The 17,363-nt window shown below is 42.6% G+C and overlaps 1 protein-coding gene across 2 annotated transcripts; it reads left to right on the top strand.

The window, feature by feature from the left end:
* Window positions 1-499: 499 nt before the first annotated feature.
* On the top strand, window positions 500-7,292 carry SLBP (stem-loop histone mRNA binding protein). 2 transcript variants are annotated; one of them, XM_083361632.1, is made up of 9 exons: window positions 500-626; window positions 1,745-1,870; window positions 2,187-2,291; window positions 2,666-2,725; window positions 2,971-3,102; window positions 3,884-4,033; window positions 5,164-5,248; window positions 6,515-6,594; window positions 7,050-7,292. In XM_083361632.1, the coding sequence occupies exons 1-8, from the start codon at window positions 580-582 to the stop codon at window positions 6,551-6,553; spliced, it is 744 nt and encodes a 247-aa protein (XP_083217758.1). In that variant the 5' UTR covers window positions 500-579; the 3' UTR covers window positions 6,554-6,594; window positions 7,050-7,292. The 2 variants fall into 2 exon arrangements, with proteins under 2 accessions (XP_083217758.1, XP_083217757.1); XM_083361631.1 differs by having other exon boundaries at window positions 6,515-7,292.
* The last annotated feature ends 10,071 nt before the right edge of the window (window positions 7,293-17,363 follow it).

Below are 17,363 nucleotides of genomic sequence, written 5' to 3'. Positions count from 1 at the left end.
TTTAGGAAAGAAAAGAAAAGATGGCGAAATTGCTCAATAAGAAGCGAACAATCTATCCCTCGCTGGGAAGCAGCTTCAGCTGAGGAAAGAAACCCAGCGGGGCCGGCGGGCTCTTGCAACGCCGCAAAGGAAAGCGCTCAGCGCTGCAACATTTTGTTGCAGCGACCCGCCCCGGCTGCAAATTTTCCCGCCAAAGCGCGAAGGCGTCGTTTGTCCAAACAGGCAAAGGGGGCGGGAGGAAGAGGGGGCGGAGCTCCGCGCTCCGGAGCAAACCATCGCCAAGCTGCTTATGGGGGAGTCCTGTTCTGAAAATAGGTTTGTAAAGCCGCCCCGTTGTCTCAGGGTAGGAACTTGGGAGCGCGGAAAAATTCATCTACGAGCGGAAGCTGGGTGTTTCGTCTCAGCGCTGTGAAAGGGAAAGGTGGAGAGGAAAAAAAGCCTCCTCTCAATGAACCCCCCCCTCCTTGGAGGTGGTAGCGCCCGCTTCGGTTGGCGCGCGCGGCGCCTCAGCCCTGACGCGCCTCAGTTGCGAGGTTGGCGGCGGCCGGGAAGGATCGTCGGAGCCGCCTCGCCCTCAGCATGTCGTTTCGCCAGCGAAGCCCCCTGGCCGGCCGGACTCGTAGCAGGTAGTGGCCGAGAGGGTGGCCGCGTGGAGCCGTCGACGGCTTGGCTGCCTCGGAGCGGCCCGTCCGGCTGCCGAGCCCGGGAGGCCTTTGTGGCCCAGATAAGATGCCTCAGCTCAGCCCAGAATTGGCGGGGATGGCCTGGGCGAGCCCCCCCCACCTCGATCCTCTGGGTAATGGGGGGGTCGCCCCTTCCTCACAGGGTGGTCGCTCATGGGGGTCTCGGGTGAGGGGCGTCCCCGGGCCTTGCGGAGCCCTGGATGCCACCGCCTACTTTAAATTCACCTGGAAGCCCTGGGTGTTTGGGTGCTTGTGTACCCGCAAACACGTGTATACACACAAACTTGGATAAATATAGACCTATCGGAGGTCAAAAAAACCCCAGACGGATCTGCCGATTTGTCGTCCCAAAAAAGATGCAGGCAGAGGCTGAGAGGGGAGGGGAGAAAAAGGCAGAGCCCAGGCAGTTCTTTGGGAAGAAAAGCTTTTAAAATGGTCTTACTTATTACTGATTTCTTAAAGCTGCCTGGCTCCGGGTAGTTCCTTAAAACGAGGGTTCACAAGGAAGTAGAAAGAGTTTATAAGGGGAAGGAAGTAGCCCTCCTTCCGGGGAGGGAGGGAGGAGGAGGAGGAGGATTTGCTAAGTAGGCAAACTCCTCTGCCTCCAATGATGGGCCCCGTCCCTCAAAAGTGGGTTTTCTTCCCCTTTCCAAAGACCTGACTGCAGGGAGTCCCCACATTACGGCCACTCGTTTAGTGACGGTTTGAAAGGGCCAGTGGGGAAAGCTGGATTCACGTAATGATCGCGTGATTCACTTAGCAACGGTGACAGAATCGGAGACGAGCGCAGGATGACTCACTTGAAAACCATCTCACTTAGCGACCAAAATTGTCCCAATTTGCAGTTTTTGAGTCGGGGACCAGCTGTAGCAAGATGGAGCTCTTCTCCCTCCCCCCCCCCCCGCCCTTATACCGCAGCTAGGAACAATTCAAAATGGGCAATCCCCAGGCCAACGTGACCCGTGTTTTTTCTGAAACTTCGCTTCCGAAGAAAATTTCGGTTAGACCAGCGATTTGTAACTTCTTTTCACTGACTTTGTTCTTTTTAATTGTCTTCACAGACCAACAGCTTCATGGAGTCAAGGCAGGAAGCGTGATGCAGACGGGAAGCACAGGAATATGCATGAACCAGGAGGCCCAGCCGTTGATTACGATGCATACAGTCTGGCAGATGGCAGATCAGAGAGGTAGCTGCAGAGGAATATTTCCTCATTGTTAAGCACAGTTAAATTCTACTTATGGCCGTGGTGGACATAAAATGTTTAATTCCTGGTGATATTTGAGCAATCTACTAAATATTTTTAAGTAGCGTGGTCATGTCACAAGCAGATGACAATAAACATTGTTTTGCATAGGGCAACTTAAAAGCACGAGGGTTCAGCAATACATTGTGGATGGTGTAGTTTAAGCTGCAACAGAGTTGAGATGGGGTGCGCTATATTGTGTATTTTAAATATTGTGACTAAGCTGCCGTTTTGTTCTTCCTGTGACTTGGTTTTACAGTTTCACCACCCCAGAGGGCCACAAGCCCCGTTCGAGGTGTTCAGACTGGGGGAGCGCAGTTGAAGAAGATGAGATGAGGACTAATGTCAACAGAGAAATGGCAAGGTACTGATATGCGATTTGTTTAAATTCAATTTGTCTCACTCACGTACAAAAATAAATCTTTATTCTTTGAGATAGGAAGATCTAGTAAGGTAGGGAAGATATTACCCCTTTTCATACGATGCACACGTTTGAGTTCAAAACTGAAAACAATTTTATGTTGTAAGACTAAGTTGGAGAATGTGCTATAAAAAGCTAGTTCTTGTGGATAAATCCAGTAGGTCAGGAGTGTTAAGAGTGTTAACAAATCTAACGTGGGAATATTGTTCAGTGTTTATTAAATTTATTAAATAACAAAATACCAACAGTGGTGTAGCAGAACACCATTGTAGCAGTGCAAACACTGGAAATAACTTTTGTTGAAACACGTTTTACAGATACAAAAGAAAGCTTCTAATAAATGAATTTGGAAGAGAGAGGAAGACCTCTACTGGAAGGTAAAAAAAAATGGTTCATAGCAAATCTACAGGGATGATCTGTGAATTGGATGGAGGCTGATGAGAATGAGTAATTGAAGCATGGTTATATTAAAAGTGGGTGGGAATGAGAAGGTTTTAGGGAAATGAAAAGGCGAGACGTTTCCCGTGACAAGGGCAGAATAGCGCTAAAAGCACGGCTTGTGTCTGAGAATGCAAGGCTGTGAAACGGGAATAAATGAAAAATAAAAGCGCTATTTTTCCAGTTCGGATTCCAAGGAGTCTACAGCAGTCGTGGAACTGGAGACTGACGAGGCTGTTCTAATGAGGAGACAAAAACAAATAAATTATGGGAAGAATACTTTGGCATATGACAGATATATTCAAGAAGTTCCTAGGTAAGCTCTGTTTACTCATAGAGTGGAGGTTCTTTTCAGTACAGAGTATAATTTAATTTGTAAGTATTGGGGCAAACTTAAGGAAAGGAAAATGAATTTTTCCTCCCAAGAGGTACCTGTACTTTTTTTTTACACTCATAAATCAGTGGAATCCTTTATGGTATAGGTGTCAAACTCGTCATGTGACGTCTTGCAACTTATTGTGAGTTTCTTGCATTGCTGGGGTGGGTGCAGTCTCCGTATGATGCAACTGGCCCACGGGCATAGATGAGCCAGCATCATGGATCAGATGCATAAATAATACTTCTAAGAAAGAAACACACCCTTGCTTTTGATGGGGGGAGCAAAAGGCAAAATGATAAAATGAGAGATCAGAAAAATACCCCTGGAAAGTTGGCCATAGTGTCATACTGATTTCTGGCTCACCCGCTTGTAAGTTGCTACTATAATTTCTAATTTCTTCTTTTTGCTAATGGCTACATTGAAGGCTGTGGCAGAGTATTCTGAGAGGTTGAATGTCCCTTTGTTATGTCAGGATGTGCACTCAATTATTCCTCTGCATAAATAAATTCAACAAATAGAAACGGCAGAAGGTCATTGCTGGGAGAGAGGGGGGTAGCGTAGACTCGTTGGGAGATGAGCAGCCCTATTTCTGAGCAACCTTGCAAGTAGGCAGTCTGGTTTGTTTCCTTGGACCACGTATTTATCGAGAAATTGCTGCTGTGCTAAGTTGCTGAAGGTTGGCAGTGTGCTAAAAGTAGCCGAAATGTTTTTTTCAAAGGTGTCTACGGGTTCCTGGGGTCCATCCAAGGACTCCAAACAAATTTAAAAAGTACAGTCGGAGATCTTGGGATCAACAGATCAGACTTTGGAAAGTTGCGTTGCATTTTTGGGACCCTCCTCACGAAGAAGGCTCTGATGCACAAGTACTGTAAGTAGCAGCAGTGCCCAAGAATGCATAAAATAGTAAGCATTTAGATATTGAGAGTTATTATAATTCAGGGATCATTCAGCAGTAGTAAATTCCTAAAGTGAATCGGGTTTGTTTCTTATCAAGCAAAGTCGAAGCTTAAAGGCTGTGTAATTCATTATTGTGGAACTGAGTTGAATTCAATAACCGTAGTACAGGTAGGCCTCACTTAATGATTGTCTGGTTTACCAATCATTCAAAGTTGCAGCAGTGCTGAAAAAATAATGTTATGACCGTTCCTTCCATTTTGTCCCCGTGGGTATGTGATCTGGGCACTTTGGGCACATTTAGGGTTGTTGCAGCATCACAAGGTCACGTGACTGTACACTTTTTTTTTGGATGAGCAGTCTGGAGAAACTGGCAGTGAAAGGGCAACTCGTGGTCATGTGATTTCTCATTTAATGACAGCAGGTGATTTGCTTAACGGCCACATCGGAGACGAGGCATTAAGTCCATTGTGATCCTGTGGTGCTTTGCTTAATGGCTACATTGCTTAGCAAGATTGCTGTTAGTCTCAATTGTGGTTGTTAAGTGAGAACTGCATGTAGTTTTCTACAAAATATATGCAGCTATAATGCTAAGCATGTTGATCTAATGATTTCTTTGTAGTGAATTACTTGATGCTTATTTATCTTTTTACCTGTTAAAAATTTAACATGTATAGTGTACTGGCAGGTGGTCAGAATTGTGTGCCAACTCCAGAACATGGTGCAATAGAACACATGCATTTATTTTAAAACAGAATCATTTTTCTGAAGGCTTTCTTTATATTGCTATCTATTTGTCTAAATACCAATGGACCTTTACATTAATAAAAAATATATAAGCCTCATCAATTAAACAAGTTGCTGGAATACTTTTCTGAATTATTTTAATGTAATGCTAGAAATCATTGGAAAATACATGTGACTTATACCTTCAGTTCCTATTTGCCTAACTTTTTCTGCAAATGTTTAGGTCATTGGGTAAACCAGAAGGCAGGTTTTGTGTCTAAAGAGAGGCTAAATGGGTTAAACTAAATATTCTCTCCTTTATCTTAACATTAGAAACATATTTTCTAATATTACTAATTTCATGTTTTATTTTTGCAGCAGCCCTGTTGATCTTGGTGACATGGAAACGGAATCCGTAGGAAGTAATTCCTTGGTGCTACAGGGAAGTTCCCAAGAAAACAATGTAAGTAATTTGAACCTTGGCTTAAGTTTTACTACTGCATCAGCGTCCATAGATTGCTAGTTGTGTAGTGTCTGTAGGAGCAGCCTATCCCTGGCCATTCCGAAGTAGTTTTTTCACTGTCTTTCCCACTACTGTCTGCCTCTTTCCTCATCCTAATTTAATTTTCTCTCTTTTTGCTTCATTTCCCAATCGTCTTGCACGTTCTCTTTTTTTTCTTCCCTTGCTTTATGTTTTCTGCCATTAGTACAGTCACTGGGTTAATTAAGTGGGACTGGACCAAGCAGACATCTGTTGTGGAAGCTGTACTGCATGTGCTGCAGTGACACCCCTTCAACCATTGGAATAATCTTGACTAATGAATGTCATTGCAGCCGTCATGGCAAATTTTTACATATTTTCACTGAACTCCAGAATAAAGCTGTCGAGCAAAAAGCCCTAAGTTTTTGGTGGGAAATGATCAGAAAAAAAGGTTATAACTCCTGAGCGAATGGAGGCCGAAATTAATAGGATAACGAATGAGTCTGTGATGTGTATAGAAAAATCAGGTTTGAGTATGCAGGCACAGGCATCTGATTGTATTTGTCACATACAGTTTTATCGAGAATAATTGTGATATCTTGAGGGTAGCTTATTCACTACAGGTAGTCCTTGAGTTATGACTGCAATTGAGCCCGGCAATTACAGTTGTAGCTTGGGACAGTCGTAAAACAGGTCACCATGTGACCAGACCTGATTTTACCTCTTTTTCTGCGCTGGTTGTTAAGCAAACAGCAGGGCTGTTAAATAGACTCATTGTTTCCTGTGGGTTGGTTTTTACTGGAAAACGGGTAAGTTGGCTTCTGGCAAAACCATCAATCATGGTCATGTGGCTGCAGGGTGCTGCAAATAGCCATAAATGTAAGCCAGTTGCCAAGCACCTAAAATGCGATCACATGACCCCTGTGTGTCTGGCAGGGTGGGTGGGGTGGATGTCAGAACTCTGAAACCTAGTGGTAAGTCCCATTTGGGGCTTTCCATTGTAAATTTGAATGGTCCTAAGTTGAGGACTGCCTGTGCTTCTGAGTATTGAGAACTTATGTTGTCAAATTTTCATTTCTCCGGGATGGTGTAAGGGCTCCTACCACGGGCAGGGAGTTGGACTAGAGGACCTCCAAAGTCCCTTCCAGCCTGAGGATTCTGTGCTTAAACACAGCATATTTCTTAAGTAAAATTAACAAACTATTACAAAGTTCCTGGTATGTTAATCTGGTAACTCTTTTATTCTAGGAGAATTGTACAGACACCAACCAAAGTGAGAAGTATTGAGCATCCATTTGCTGGCTAGACTCAGCTAGAGGCACCTTCTGGTATGGAGCTTACGTCATCGGTAGAATCGTGTGTCCTGCAGGGTCCATTTTGAGGAAGGGGCAACTCTGGTAGATTCACACAGAAATAAGAAATATTCCTGGATTACCACCTAGAGCTGTGGCAGCTTTAAGATGAAAATCCGTTTCTCTGACCTTGTTTTTTGAAAGCATAAAAATGGAATCCTATGTAATTGGGTAACTGCCTAATTTATATACCTGCACATGAAACACATGGCTTTGTGAGCAATTGAATTATAGTTAAGAAAAACCAGAATGGGCAATGTTGCCACAGTTTAGCAGTTTTAAAACATGAAACTTTAGTAAGAAAATAGTTTTAGCACTTGGTTACTGACCTTTAACCATGGCACAAATAAAGCCAGGAAAAGGTTGTTCTGCCCCTTGCCCTGTAATTTTTATAATCTGAGAATTTATGCTTTTCAAATTATTTCTTTCAGCATTACCAAACAATTGGCAATAACCCTTTCCCAGGATATGCAGGCCTCTGTCGGGTGGCACACCTCACCAAGTTTTAAACCGATAACTTGTAAATAGTTTTCTGCGGGGCTGTACGAACTTTTAAGGAAGCCTGAATGAAGGGTGCCTGGGAATGTAATTTTTATTCATTCTTAATATAATTTTTTTACTATTGTTGCTGCTTTTGTATGAAATAAAATATAAATAAAGCAAGACCGTCTTTGTATAACATTAAAGGAGATGCAGAGAAAGATTCAGACCAGCTGCTCACGCTAGCCGTGCCAGTGATTGGATATATGTTAATTCTTTAAAACGTTTTGAAATGGCAACTCTGCTTATATAAGGTAAGGGTAAAGGTTCCCCTGCACATGCGTGCTAGTCGTCTCCGACTCTAGGGGCCGGTGCTCATCTCCGTTTCAAAGCCGAAGAGCCAGCGCTTGTCCGAGGACGTCTCCGTGGTCATGTGGCCGGCATGACTAGATGCCAAAGGCGCACGGAACGCTGTTACCTTCCCACCGGAGTGGTCCTTATTTTTCTACTTGCATTTTTACGTGCTTCCGAACTGCTAGGTGGGCAGAAGCTGGGACGAGTAACAGGCGCTCACTCTGCTACGCGGCACTCGGGATTCGACCCGCCAAACTGCTAAGCTTCTGATCGACAAGCTCAGCGTCCTAACCCACTGAGCCACCGCGTTCCTTTTTTTCTGCTTACATAGTTTGGGTTATTCCACTGAATTTAATCAGGTGGGTTCATTTCTGAGTGAAAATATAAATGAGATTGGATTGCAAAATGACTGCCTTTGGTGCAAAGTTTTGGGGATATCTGACTCAAATTATATCTTACTTTGGGATTTGCAGACCCCAAAACAACTTTTAAGTCTATCCCTGCAAGACTGAACGGCACAAGTTCAACTTGGAAATGGATTTTACTTTCCCAGAACTAATGGAGTAGACGTAGCCAGTCTTGGGAGGTGTGACCGCAAAAAATTCCTTTTCCAGGCCCTTATTGGCCTGTTTTGCTACAGTTGAACAATTACTGATTGGGTTTCTGCTTTCTGAAGTCGATCGTCCATTCACCCTTCAAGAAAACGCCCGTCGATTATGTGGAGCAGAGAGCATTTGTGCTTAAAAGCACCATTGCTCTCAAACAGGCACACCAGAAGTGGCATGGGAAATACCAGCGTTTAATTGTGTTAAGTTGCGTGTGCTTTTTTGCTACCACCTCAGGAGACGGCAACTTTTCATAGGCCTTTGTGGCAAATGCCAGCTAAAAACGCTTATGCACATGCCCAGTCTCATCTTGGTCGCAGAGAATTGATTTATAAGAAGCGGGGCGGTCATTTAAAGAGCTCCTTTGTAAGATTTTTTAGTTCAGAGCTAATTTGGATCCAAGTCTCCTGCTTGTCTGCCCTGTAATTTTTGTAAATGCTATGTAGCTGTTCAACTGGAAGCCTACGTCTCGCATTTTCAACCTCTACCTTTTGACCTCAATTATATGAAAAGTTTAGTTGAGACGACACCAGCAAAATATCCCAGAGAAAATTGAAAAACAACCTCAAACCACAATCGCCTTTTGTTTAGCCATACTTTAGCTTCCTTTCTCATGTTACGTGACTCTCTGGGCTTAATTCATGTTTTGCCAATGGCCTAAAGGTCAGCTCAGTGGTTCTCTACATGCATCTACTGTGTGTGTGTGTGCGTGTGCGCGCGCCTTTTTTCCTTATTGCTTTCTTCATGTTTCAACCATTTCACCTAGTGATTGACTATAGTGTCGGTTAACTGAAATAAAATCCTTTTTCTCAAACACATTGAAACGAGCGATAGGCGATCGCTGGCCATTTGATCCCCAATATTGAAACAAGGTGTTTGAAATTCCCCAGTGCTATTCCTTAGTCCACAAGGGCTGGCGTTGTGGAGGTGGAGGTACAGGTAGTACTGGACGTACAAATAAATACAAGTCAGGCCAAAATTTCCGTTGCTAAGCAAGACAATGGTTGAAATGAGCTTTGGCCCATTTTATGACCTTTTGCTGCAGTTGTTAAATTAGTAATGAGTTAAGTGAACATGCTTCACCATTCACTTGGCTTGCTAGAAGGTTATCAGGTGATCCTGGGACACTACGACCGTCAGATCCATGCCAATTTGGATCATGTGACCATGGGGAGCTACAATGGTCGTAACGATTGAAAACGGTCATAAGGCGCTTTTTCCAGAGCCCCTAGTTGAAGCTGTTTCACAATCTGAATGTTTTGTGCATCAGCTGATGTGGGGGTCAGGTACCTGTAAGGGCATGTTGCAAAAATGATTCCTATAAAAGCTAATGAAATTGGTTTATGCTGCCGAGGCTAAGTCCATCGTAGTATGAAATATTCCCTGCCCTTATTTTTCAGTGCCCAAATATATTTATCTGGATGTGCAAAATGAGTTGGAACAAGATAGAGCAGTGATGGATGAGCGGGCAGTCCCTTTGCCAACTTTATCATTCTTGTCAGTTAAGGAAATGATTTTCAGAAATTGGAAGCTGTGGAAAAAAAATGCAAAATAATAATAGATAACTGGGAGAGGAGAACTGGATTCCAACTTTCCAATGTTCTCTGACTTTTAGCCTCACCCCGAGTGATAGGAAAAGGGAGAGTCTAAAGTAGTCCTTTTTGCAGCCCTTATGTAAGAAACAAAGATGGGAGCAGAGTCTCTTTCAGCATGTGTAAATCTTGACATAATACAGATACAGAGAGAGCGAGAACACACAGCAAAACATTCATTTTTGCAGGGTGCAAAAAAATGGGTGCCATCTTTGCAGAACAGTGGACGCTATTCTACCCACCACTAGATGGCACCAATGTTCCAGATATTCAACTTTGTGATCTACCCTTTGCGTAGCACCTGGCACTCGAGAATACTCACACATGAAATCTAGGTTTCCTTGCATACTTTCTCCTTCCGTGTGAGGACTTCTTTTTCTGAACAATGTACATGCCTAGATACTGGAAAGTACGCCTAGTCTAGTGACGAGAAGGGTTAGGAGTGATAATATTCCAGTAGTTGAGGGGCTGTCAGAGAAGAGGGGGCCAACTTATTCTTCAAAGCACCTGAGGGCAGGATAAGACCGAAGGGATGGAGACTTTATCAAAGAGAGATCCAGAAGTAAGATTAGGTTAGATAACCTTTATTGTCATTTTTTTCCTGTGGGCAGAAAGGCACAGGAAATGAAATTTAGTTGCTTGCTCTCAAAAGTGTACACATACTTAATGCCTATTTAAAACATACTATATACAACATATGTATAGACTTACATCCTTGCATATAAGTAACATATAAATATTAATCACTGACAGTGATTAAGGAGAACTTTCCTGACAGTGTATATTTGAAACAATGACAATATAAAGTTCACATGGTTTTTAAAGCAATGACGAGTGTTTCATTTTATTGTGTAACAGAGAGCTCAGATAGGGGTGAGATCTCAATATCGGGCTGAATTATGCTCCTAAAATATGGACTTAGCCGTTTCACGAGCAGCATTGATTCTGCTGACCTGGCATGTGGCAAAGAGGATAATCCAACTTCTTGAAATTTAGGAAATGGATCTAGGTTAAGACTTTGTTCTTGCACTTCTGGATCGATACCACCAGATGGTATCAAAGATCATTAAATAAATCCACCTCCTGGTTCCAGCTATTTTAGTCCTGAGCTCGTCTTTTCCTCTCTCTGCCCTAGATTTCTTACAGAACTGGAAGTCTTTGGAAATATGCCCTACAGGTGAAATCTAACCAAACTTGTTGCAAGCTGTCGCTGAAGTTTATTTGCTAGAAAGAGGGCAAATAACAGCAAGAAAGATCGTTAGGGGGCTGCAGGCTAAAACCTACGAAGAATTGGGTATGGCCAGTCTAGAATAGAACAAGAGTGTTGGAAGGGACCTTGTAGGTCATCTAGTCCAACCCCCCACCCAAGCAGGAGACCCTGTATCATTTCTGACAGATGGCAATCCAGTGTCTTCTTGAAAGCATCCAGTGATGAAGCTCCCACAACTTCTGAAGGCAACTTTTGTTCCCTTGGTTGATTGTTTTCACTGTCAGAAAATGTATCCTTATCTCTAGGTTGAATCTCTCCTTGATAAGTTTTCATCCGTTATTCTTCGTCTGGCCTTCAGGTGCTTTGGAAAATAGGTTGACCCCCCCTCCTCTCTGTGAGACCCCCTGAAATATTGGAGCAGTGCCGTCATGTCATCCCTGGCCCTTCTCTTCACTCGACTAGCCAAGCCCAGTTCTTGCAACCGTTCTTTGTATCTTTTAGCCTCCAGTCCCTCATCATCTTTGTTGCTCTTCTCCGCACTTTTTTTTTAAAGAATCTCAGTATCTTTTTTATAGTATGGTGACCAAAACTGGTTGCAGTATTCTAGCTGTGGTCTAGTGAAAAGAAGGACTGGGGGAGACATGATAGCACTCTTAATATTTGAGGGGCTGCCACAAAAACGAGGGGCGGGAGAGAGGGGGATTCAAGCTATTCTCCTAAGCTCCAGAGGGCAGGACAAGAAGCAACAGAGGGAAACTCATCAAGGAGAGAAGCAACCTGGAACTAAGGAGAAATTTCCTTGACAGGGGGAACAATCAACCAGGGGAACAACCTGCCTCCAGAAGTTGTGGATGCTCCATCACTGGAGGCTTTCAAGAAGAGACTGCACAGCCATTTGTCTGAAACGGTATAGGGTTTCCTGCCTTGACCATTGGGTTGGACTGGAAGACCTCCAAGGTCCCTTCCACCTTTGTTATTCTGGTTAGTACGCTGGAGGCCTCAACACATTTTGTACAGTAGCTATCAATTTAGACACACTAATTAACTCACACACACAAGCAGGCAATCATCTTAAGTCAACAGCGTGAGTTTGATTTTTAAACTCCGTATCAATATGTGATCTCTGAAAGGACAATACTAATAAAATGTAACACAGGCCTGACACAAATTGAATGTTTTAGACATATTCAAATCCTGGCAAATCTTTACATCTCCAAGAAGTCCTTCAACCTGATATCCTTTTAAAAAAAAATCGATCATGTGGTTATTGGATAAATAAAATATGTGATTGTTCAGCACATAAACACCCTTTGTTAAATGTTTCCGTCAATAGACAATCCGTATAAATGATACTAACTATCTTCAGAGGCATAATATCACCTTTATTGATAAAATAAATCTCTGAAAGACGGATCAAATGGACGTCGGCTAACCATGCGTGACATTAACAGGAATTAGCCCGAAAGCAACCCACAGGGGACAAAGAATTTTCAGTCAAAACCCATCATACTTTGTATTTCTTCTCGGTATGTCCAACATCTTCAAGAAACAAATGCCACCAAGGCCGCAAACAACTTTATCATCTTACATTTATTTTGTCACAATCTACCTTGCCATCTCTCTGGCTCTTTCCAATTCTCTTAATATATTTCTTAAGACACTCACTTCTAGACGCATGAAAGGACTGAATTGTGCACAATCTGTGTGTCCAGAGAACGTCCTGCACACCAAAAAAAGTCTTACGTCAATTACAGTGAGCTAAATCAGAAAACAATGACCTTCACTGTGTCACAAGTCAGCTTACAAATGTGGCCCAAGGAAATTCTATGTCATATTGGAAAAACACAAGAGCTTTTAACCAAGTGGGCAGGAGGGCCACTTCTGCATTAGAGACTTAACCATGTCTTCAGAGTATCAACCAGCAATCATGCAAGTGGGATACCGTAAAGTCTGCTATTTTGGCCCAACCATGGTTAGATACCTCCAGAAGATGCTGCAAGTTACCTGTAGGATTTGTTCTGCAATCAAGAACCAAGAGACAGGAGAATCTGAAAGTTTTTGGTGGCTTTGTTGAGACTCTAGGAAGAGGCAAAATGTATCTGTGCCGTTATTGCAAGGGAAGAGTGAAAATGTCTATTTGTGTTGTCTCCAGATATTTTCAGGGACAAGGCTGGGAAGCCGACTACTTTTATCTACCCAGCAATTTCAGAATTAAGCTCCCAGTAAATCCCCACCCCCAATTCCTGGTGTTCTAATATTGCAGTTCCAACTTGTGCTTTGAGGTCACGAGTCTCTCGTTCCATCTTTGCTTCCTTGGTGGCCTCAAGCACGTTTTCCTGGCTTAAGCCTTTGGCTTACACACCTGCAGAATGAGGAGTAATAATATTGTTCTTTCTTTCAAAACTAAATGGGAAATAACAAGACTATGAGAAGCAAGGCCCCCAGAGGACCTTTGCAGGGTGGTAGACAAACAGCTGTGTGTACATCTGGAAGCTCCTAACATCTGCTGGATGAAGTAGCCACTGCTATCAGGTTTCCGGAGCAGATTCTTCGATTCTACGCTTCTCTCTTTTGTTCAACGAGGGGTCACTTTTTCTGACCAAATCTTTATATTCAAACTATTGATGTGTTTAAAACTGGGACGAGCTGGCCTGGCTGTTAATAAGGACGCTCCACCCTGTCCAGATTTTGAAAACTGCTAAAGGTTTCTGAAAGTCTTCTGCTGCAACACACCTCGATGTTGTCACAAGTGGATTGTTGTGGCAAAGGGATTTATGAATTTTGACTCATTGTTGGGCAAGAATCCAGTTGAAAAAAATTGTCCTGTTTGATGTTATGGTTGCAAATTTGGTAAGTCCAGTTTTTAAATTCCTTCCGAACCACATAGGCATTACTTCTCCGTGTTACATATAAAACTTTCTAGTGATCTTTGCCATTTTAAAAGCATTTTAAGAAGGTGGTGCTTAGGTCAGTTATGGAGAGCCACCATTTCAATCAGCTGATTGAATTTCTAATGCTTCCTGACTCCCCCAGTCTGATTTCAAAGTATAAGGATGTTTTGTAGGACTGACTATAATCCCTGGAAGGAAAATAAATAAATTAAGAACTAAGAAATTGTCCAAATCCATTTTAGCTTCTCGATCCAAACTCTTTCCTTCTTGTACACTGAAATCATAGCAGTAGAACCACAATACCAGGCAGAGACCGTTTCGACGAAATCTCATCCGTCATCCTCAGGCTGGTGGCTTCAGCTTCATTTTTCTGGGAGAGGTGTGTGGTAGTGGCTGTTTGTTCCTCTTTTTTAAACTGCCAGAGGGGTATGTTCTGTGGGTGGAGGTGTGCTCTGATTGGGTGGGGGGTTAGCTGTGTTCTGATTGGGTGGGAGTGTGTTTTGAATGGGGGCTGTGTTCTGATTGGGTGTGGATGTGTTTTGAGTGGATGGGCTGGTCTCAGCTGCCAGCCTTAGACCGGAACTGGTGAGTTGTGCTGCTTTTGTTCGGCTCCGTGTTTGTGGTGGTGCCATGTTTTTATAGTGGGTGTCAGTTTGCTTATTGTGTGGTTTGGAGGGATTTAAAGTGGCTGATGTTGCAGCTGTAGTTAGGTTTCTGTTTTGTGGTTGTGCGTCGTTATCGTTGTGGGTTCGGATTTGCTTTTTGAATGGTTGTGTGGTGGTGATGTCATGTGATGTTATCATGAGTTTGGGTCTGGTATCATTCTTGGTGGTTGGGACTCGTCTGTCAATCAAGGTGGGTTTCCAAATGGCTGGTAGGCGAGAGGTATCATCTCGTTTGTTCATGCTGTGGGGGCGTTTTTCTATCTCGATGGCTTCTCTGATTATTCTGTTGTTAAAATGTTCAATTTTGGTGATAGTTCTGTTTTTTTAAAAAATCAATTTCATGTCCCGTGGCTTCAAAGTGTTGGACCAGGGATGAAGTTTGTTCTCCCTTTCTGAGTGAGTTTTTGTGCTCTTCAATGCGTGCACTTATTCTTCTGTTGGTCTGTCCGATGTATGTGGTGGGGCAGGTGGGGCATGGGATTTCGTATACTCCTTGGTTTTCTAACCCAATTATGTCCTTGGGGTTTCTTAGGATGGTGGATATTTTTCTGTCTGTGTAGAATGCTGTTTTGATGTTGTGTTTTTGGAGGACCTTGCTGATTCTGTCTGTGGTCCCTTTTAAGTATGGGAGGAGGGCTTTGCCATTTTCTTGTTCTCTGTCTTGGGTTTTTGTGGGTGTCTCTCTTCGGATTAAGTTGGTAATCGTGTTTCTTTGGAATCCATTGGCTGTTAGTACATTAGTGAGAGTGTGTAGTTCGGTTTTTAGGTGTTGTTCGTCAGCTAGGTGTTTTGTTCTGGAGATGAGTGTCTTGGCTACGGAGTTGATCTGTGCTGGGTGGTGGTGTGAGAGTGCGTTCAGATAGCGGTTTGTGTGTGTTTTTTTATGGTAGATAGTGTGTCCTAGGGAGCCGTTGGATTTCTTGTAGACTAAGACATCAAGGAAGGGAAGTTGATTGTTAGCTTCTGTTTCCATGGTGAATTGTATTTTGGGGTGTAGGCTATTGAGGTGTGTGAGGAAGTCATCCAGTTTTTCTTTGCCGTGTGGCCAGATTACACCTTCGTTTTCTGAGGTTTTTGCAGGTGTTTGTATGTAGATCTTTGGTCATTCGGGTTTTTTCCCACGTAGAATTGAAAGTATAAGAGCAACATTTCGATGAAATCTCATCCGTCATCCTCAGGCTGGTGGCTTCAGCTTCGTTCTTCTGGGAGAAGTGTGTGGTAGTGGCTATTTTTTTCTTCTTTTTTAAACTGCCAGTATATATATATATTCTCTGAGGCAAAGCCAAAATACTTAATGTCACCTTGGCACTTCCTGGTTCCCGGAACAAGTTTCCTGAGTTTTCATGGACACAGATTCTAACTGCTCCCCCATCTACCTCTCCTCTTCTTTGTGCACCTGGATTTATTTATTTGTCTGTTTATTTGGAAAATACCCACTTCCCAGGCTGGAGAAACCTTGTTTGTCTCAAGCGGCTGCCACGTCCTCTTTCCCGCCCAACTGCTTTGAGCCAAACAATCAATGCGGCGCCTCTCAACTTTTTTCCCCCTCCCCTTTTCCAATTAATTAATTTAAATTGACCATTAAGTCAGCAGAGGTTTTGATTGATATTTTCATTAACAGCCCCCTCGTGCAGACCTGTCCAACACCTAAGAAATGTATGATAATGTCCAATCTGCATGAAGGGTGTGAGTTTCTCCCTTCACCTCTCAGTTCCAGTGAGTTATTACTCGAATTGTGCTGGCTGTTTCATTGAGTGTAATTTGAATACAGATTAGCTGCCCTGGTGTTCCAGAGCTTTAGCACTATCATTACTGGGGACAGTAATTTGACTGATGAACACGTGGGTTATCACAAGGTTATCACCTTCACAGTTCTGGAAAAGTCTCCCACCCCACATGTGGAAGGAAAGAGACTCCATGGCAAAATTAAGCCCCGTAAATGGCTTCCTCCAATAACTTATCGAATAAATTCCTTTCCTAATTAAAGAACCAATATCCCTCTTTACTCTCAGATATTCCAAGGCTTTATTAGATTGATGAACTAATATCAATTTGACTTTCTTAAAAAATGTGAATTAAGCACCTTCATCCAATTATACCCAAGTACGCCATACGTGTAAAGTGATTTAGAAAGCTAAATGGACAAAGGAAATATATTGGCGAGCTCATGAAAGCAATTATTATTTGGCCACTCCTTCTCAAAAGACATGCTTTTTCTTAATTAGGAAAGAATGAAAAAAAAAGAGTCTCCATAATTTACAGGAAAAGAACCCAAACTGGGATAGTACTGAAATTTCTGCTTAACTTATGGTATAGCCACTCAACTATAATTATCCAGTCCGGTGATTAAAGTACTCAAGGCGTTAAATTTGGCTCCATTATAACTGAAAATCAGTGCTTTGTGCTAATCTTTCAACTCAAGAAATGTGAAGGATGCAAATGAAATGAATTTATAATTTGAACCGAAAGGAAAGCATTCGTGTGAAAGTTGCAATGGAGCTGAATTCACTGGGGCAAAAGGTTCTGACAAATGCACCTGTCAAAAAGCCAAATAAATCCCAAATTCATTGTGCATCAAAAATGTTGAAGTTCAATTTGCAGTAGCTGCGCAGATGACATGGAGTGCCATTTTAAGATGAACAAACATCAAATGCTGACATGTATGGAAAGCAAATTGATTCCATTCAGGACTCATTATCAGCAATGAACATTTAATGGGATCAGGACTGAATTTCATACATTCAAAATTATCTCTTTGTCACATGATATTTTCATAAGACAGTGTCTGGGCATCTGAAAATCACCGTAATATTCTTCGACCCAAAATTGTAAGCACTTCTTACGGAAAAAAATATTGTCTAGAAATTCTAGATTTTTGTGCTTCTGTATTTTAATCGGGAAAAAATACCCAAAGCAATGATTTTTTAAAAAACAAAACAAAAATGCTT

Source organism: Vipera ursinii (assembly GCF_947247035.1).
Source record: "Vipera ursinii genome assembly, chromosome: 4".
Lineage (NCBI taxonomy): Eukaryota > Metazoa > Chordata > Lepidosauria > Squamata > Viperidae > Vipera > Vipera ursinii.
The sequence above is the reverse complement of the archived record's forward strand: the minus strand, read 5'-3'. Positions and strand labels throughout refer to the sequence as shown.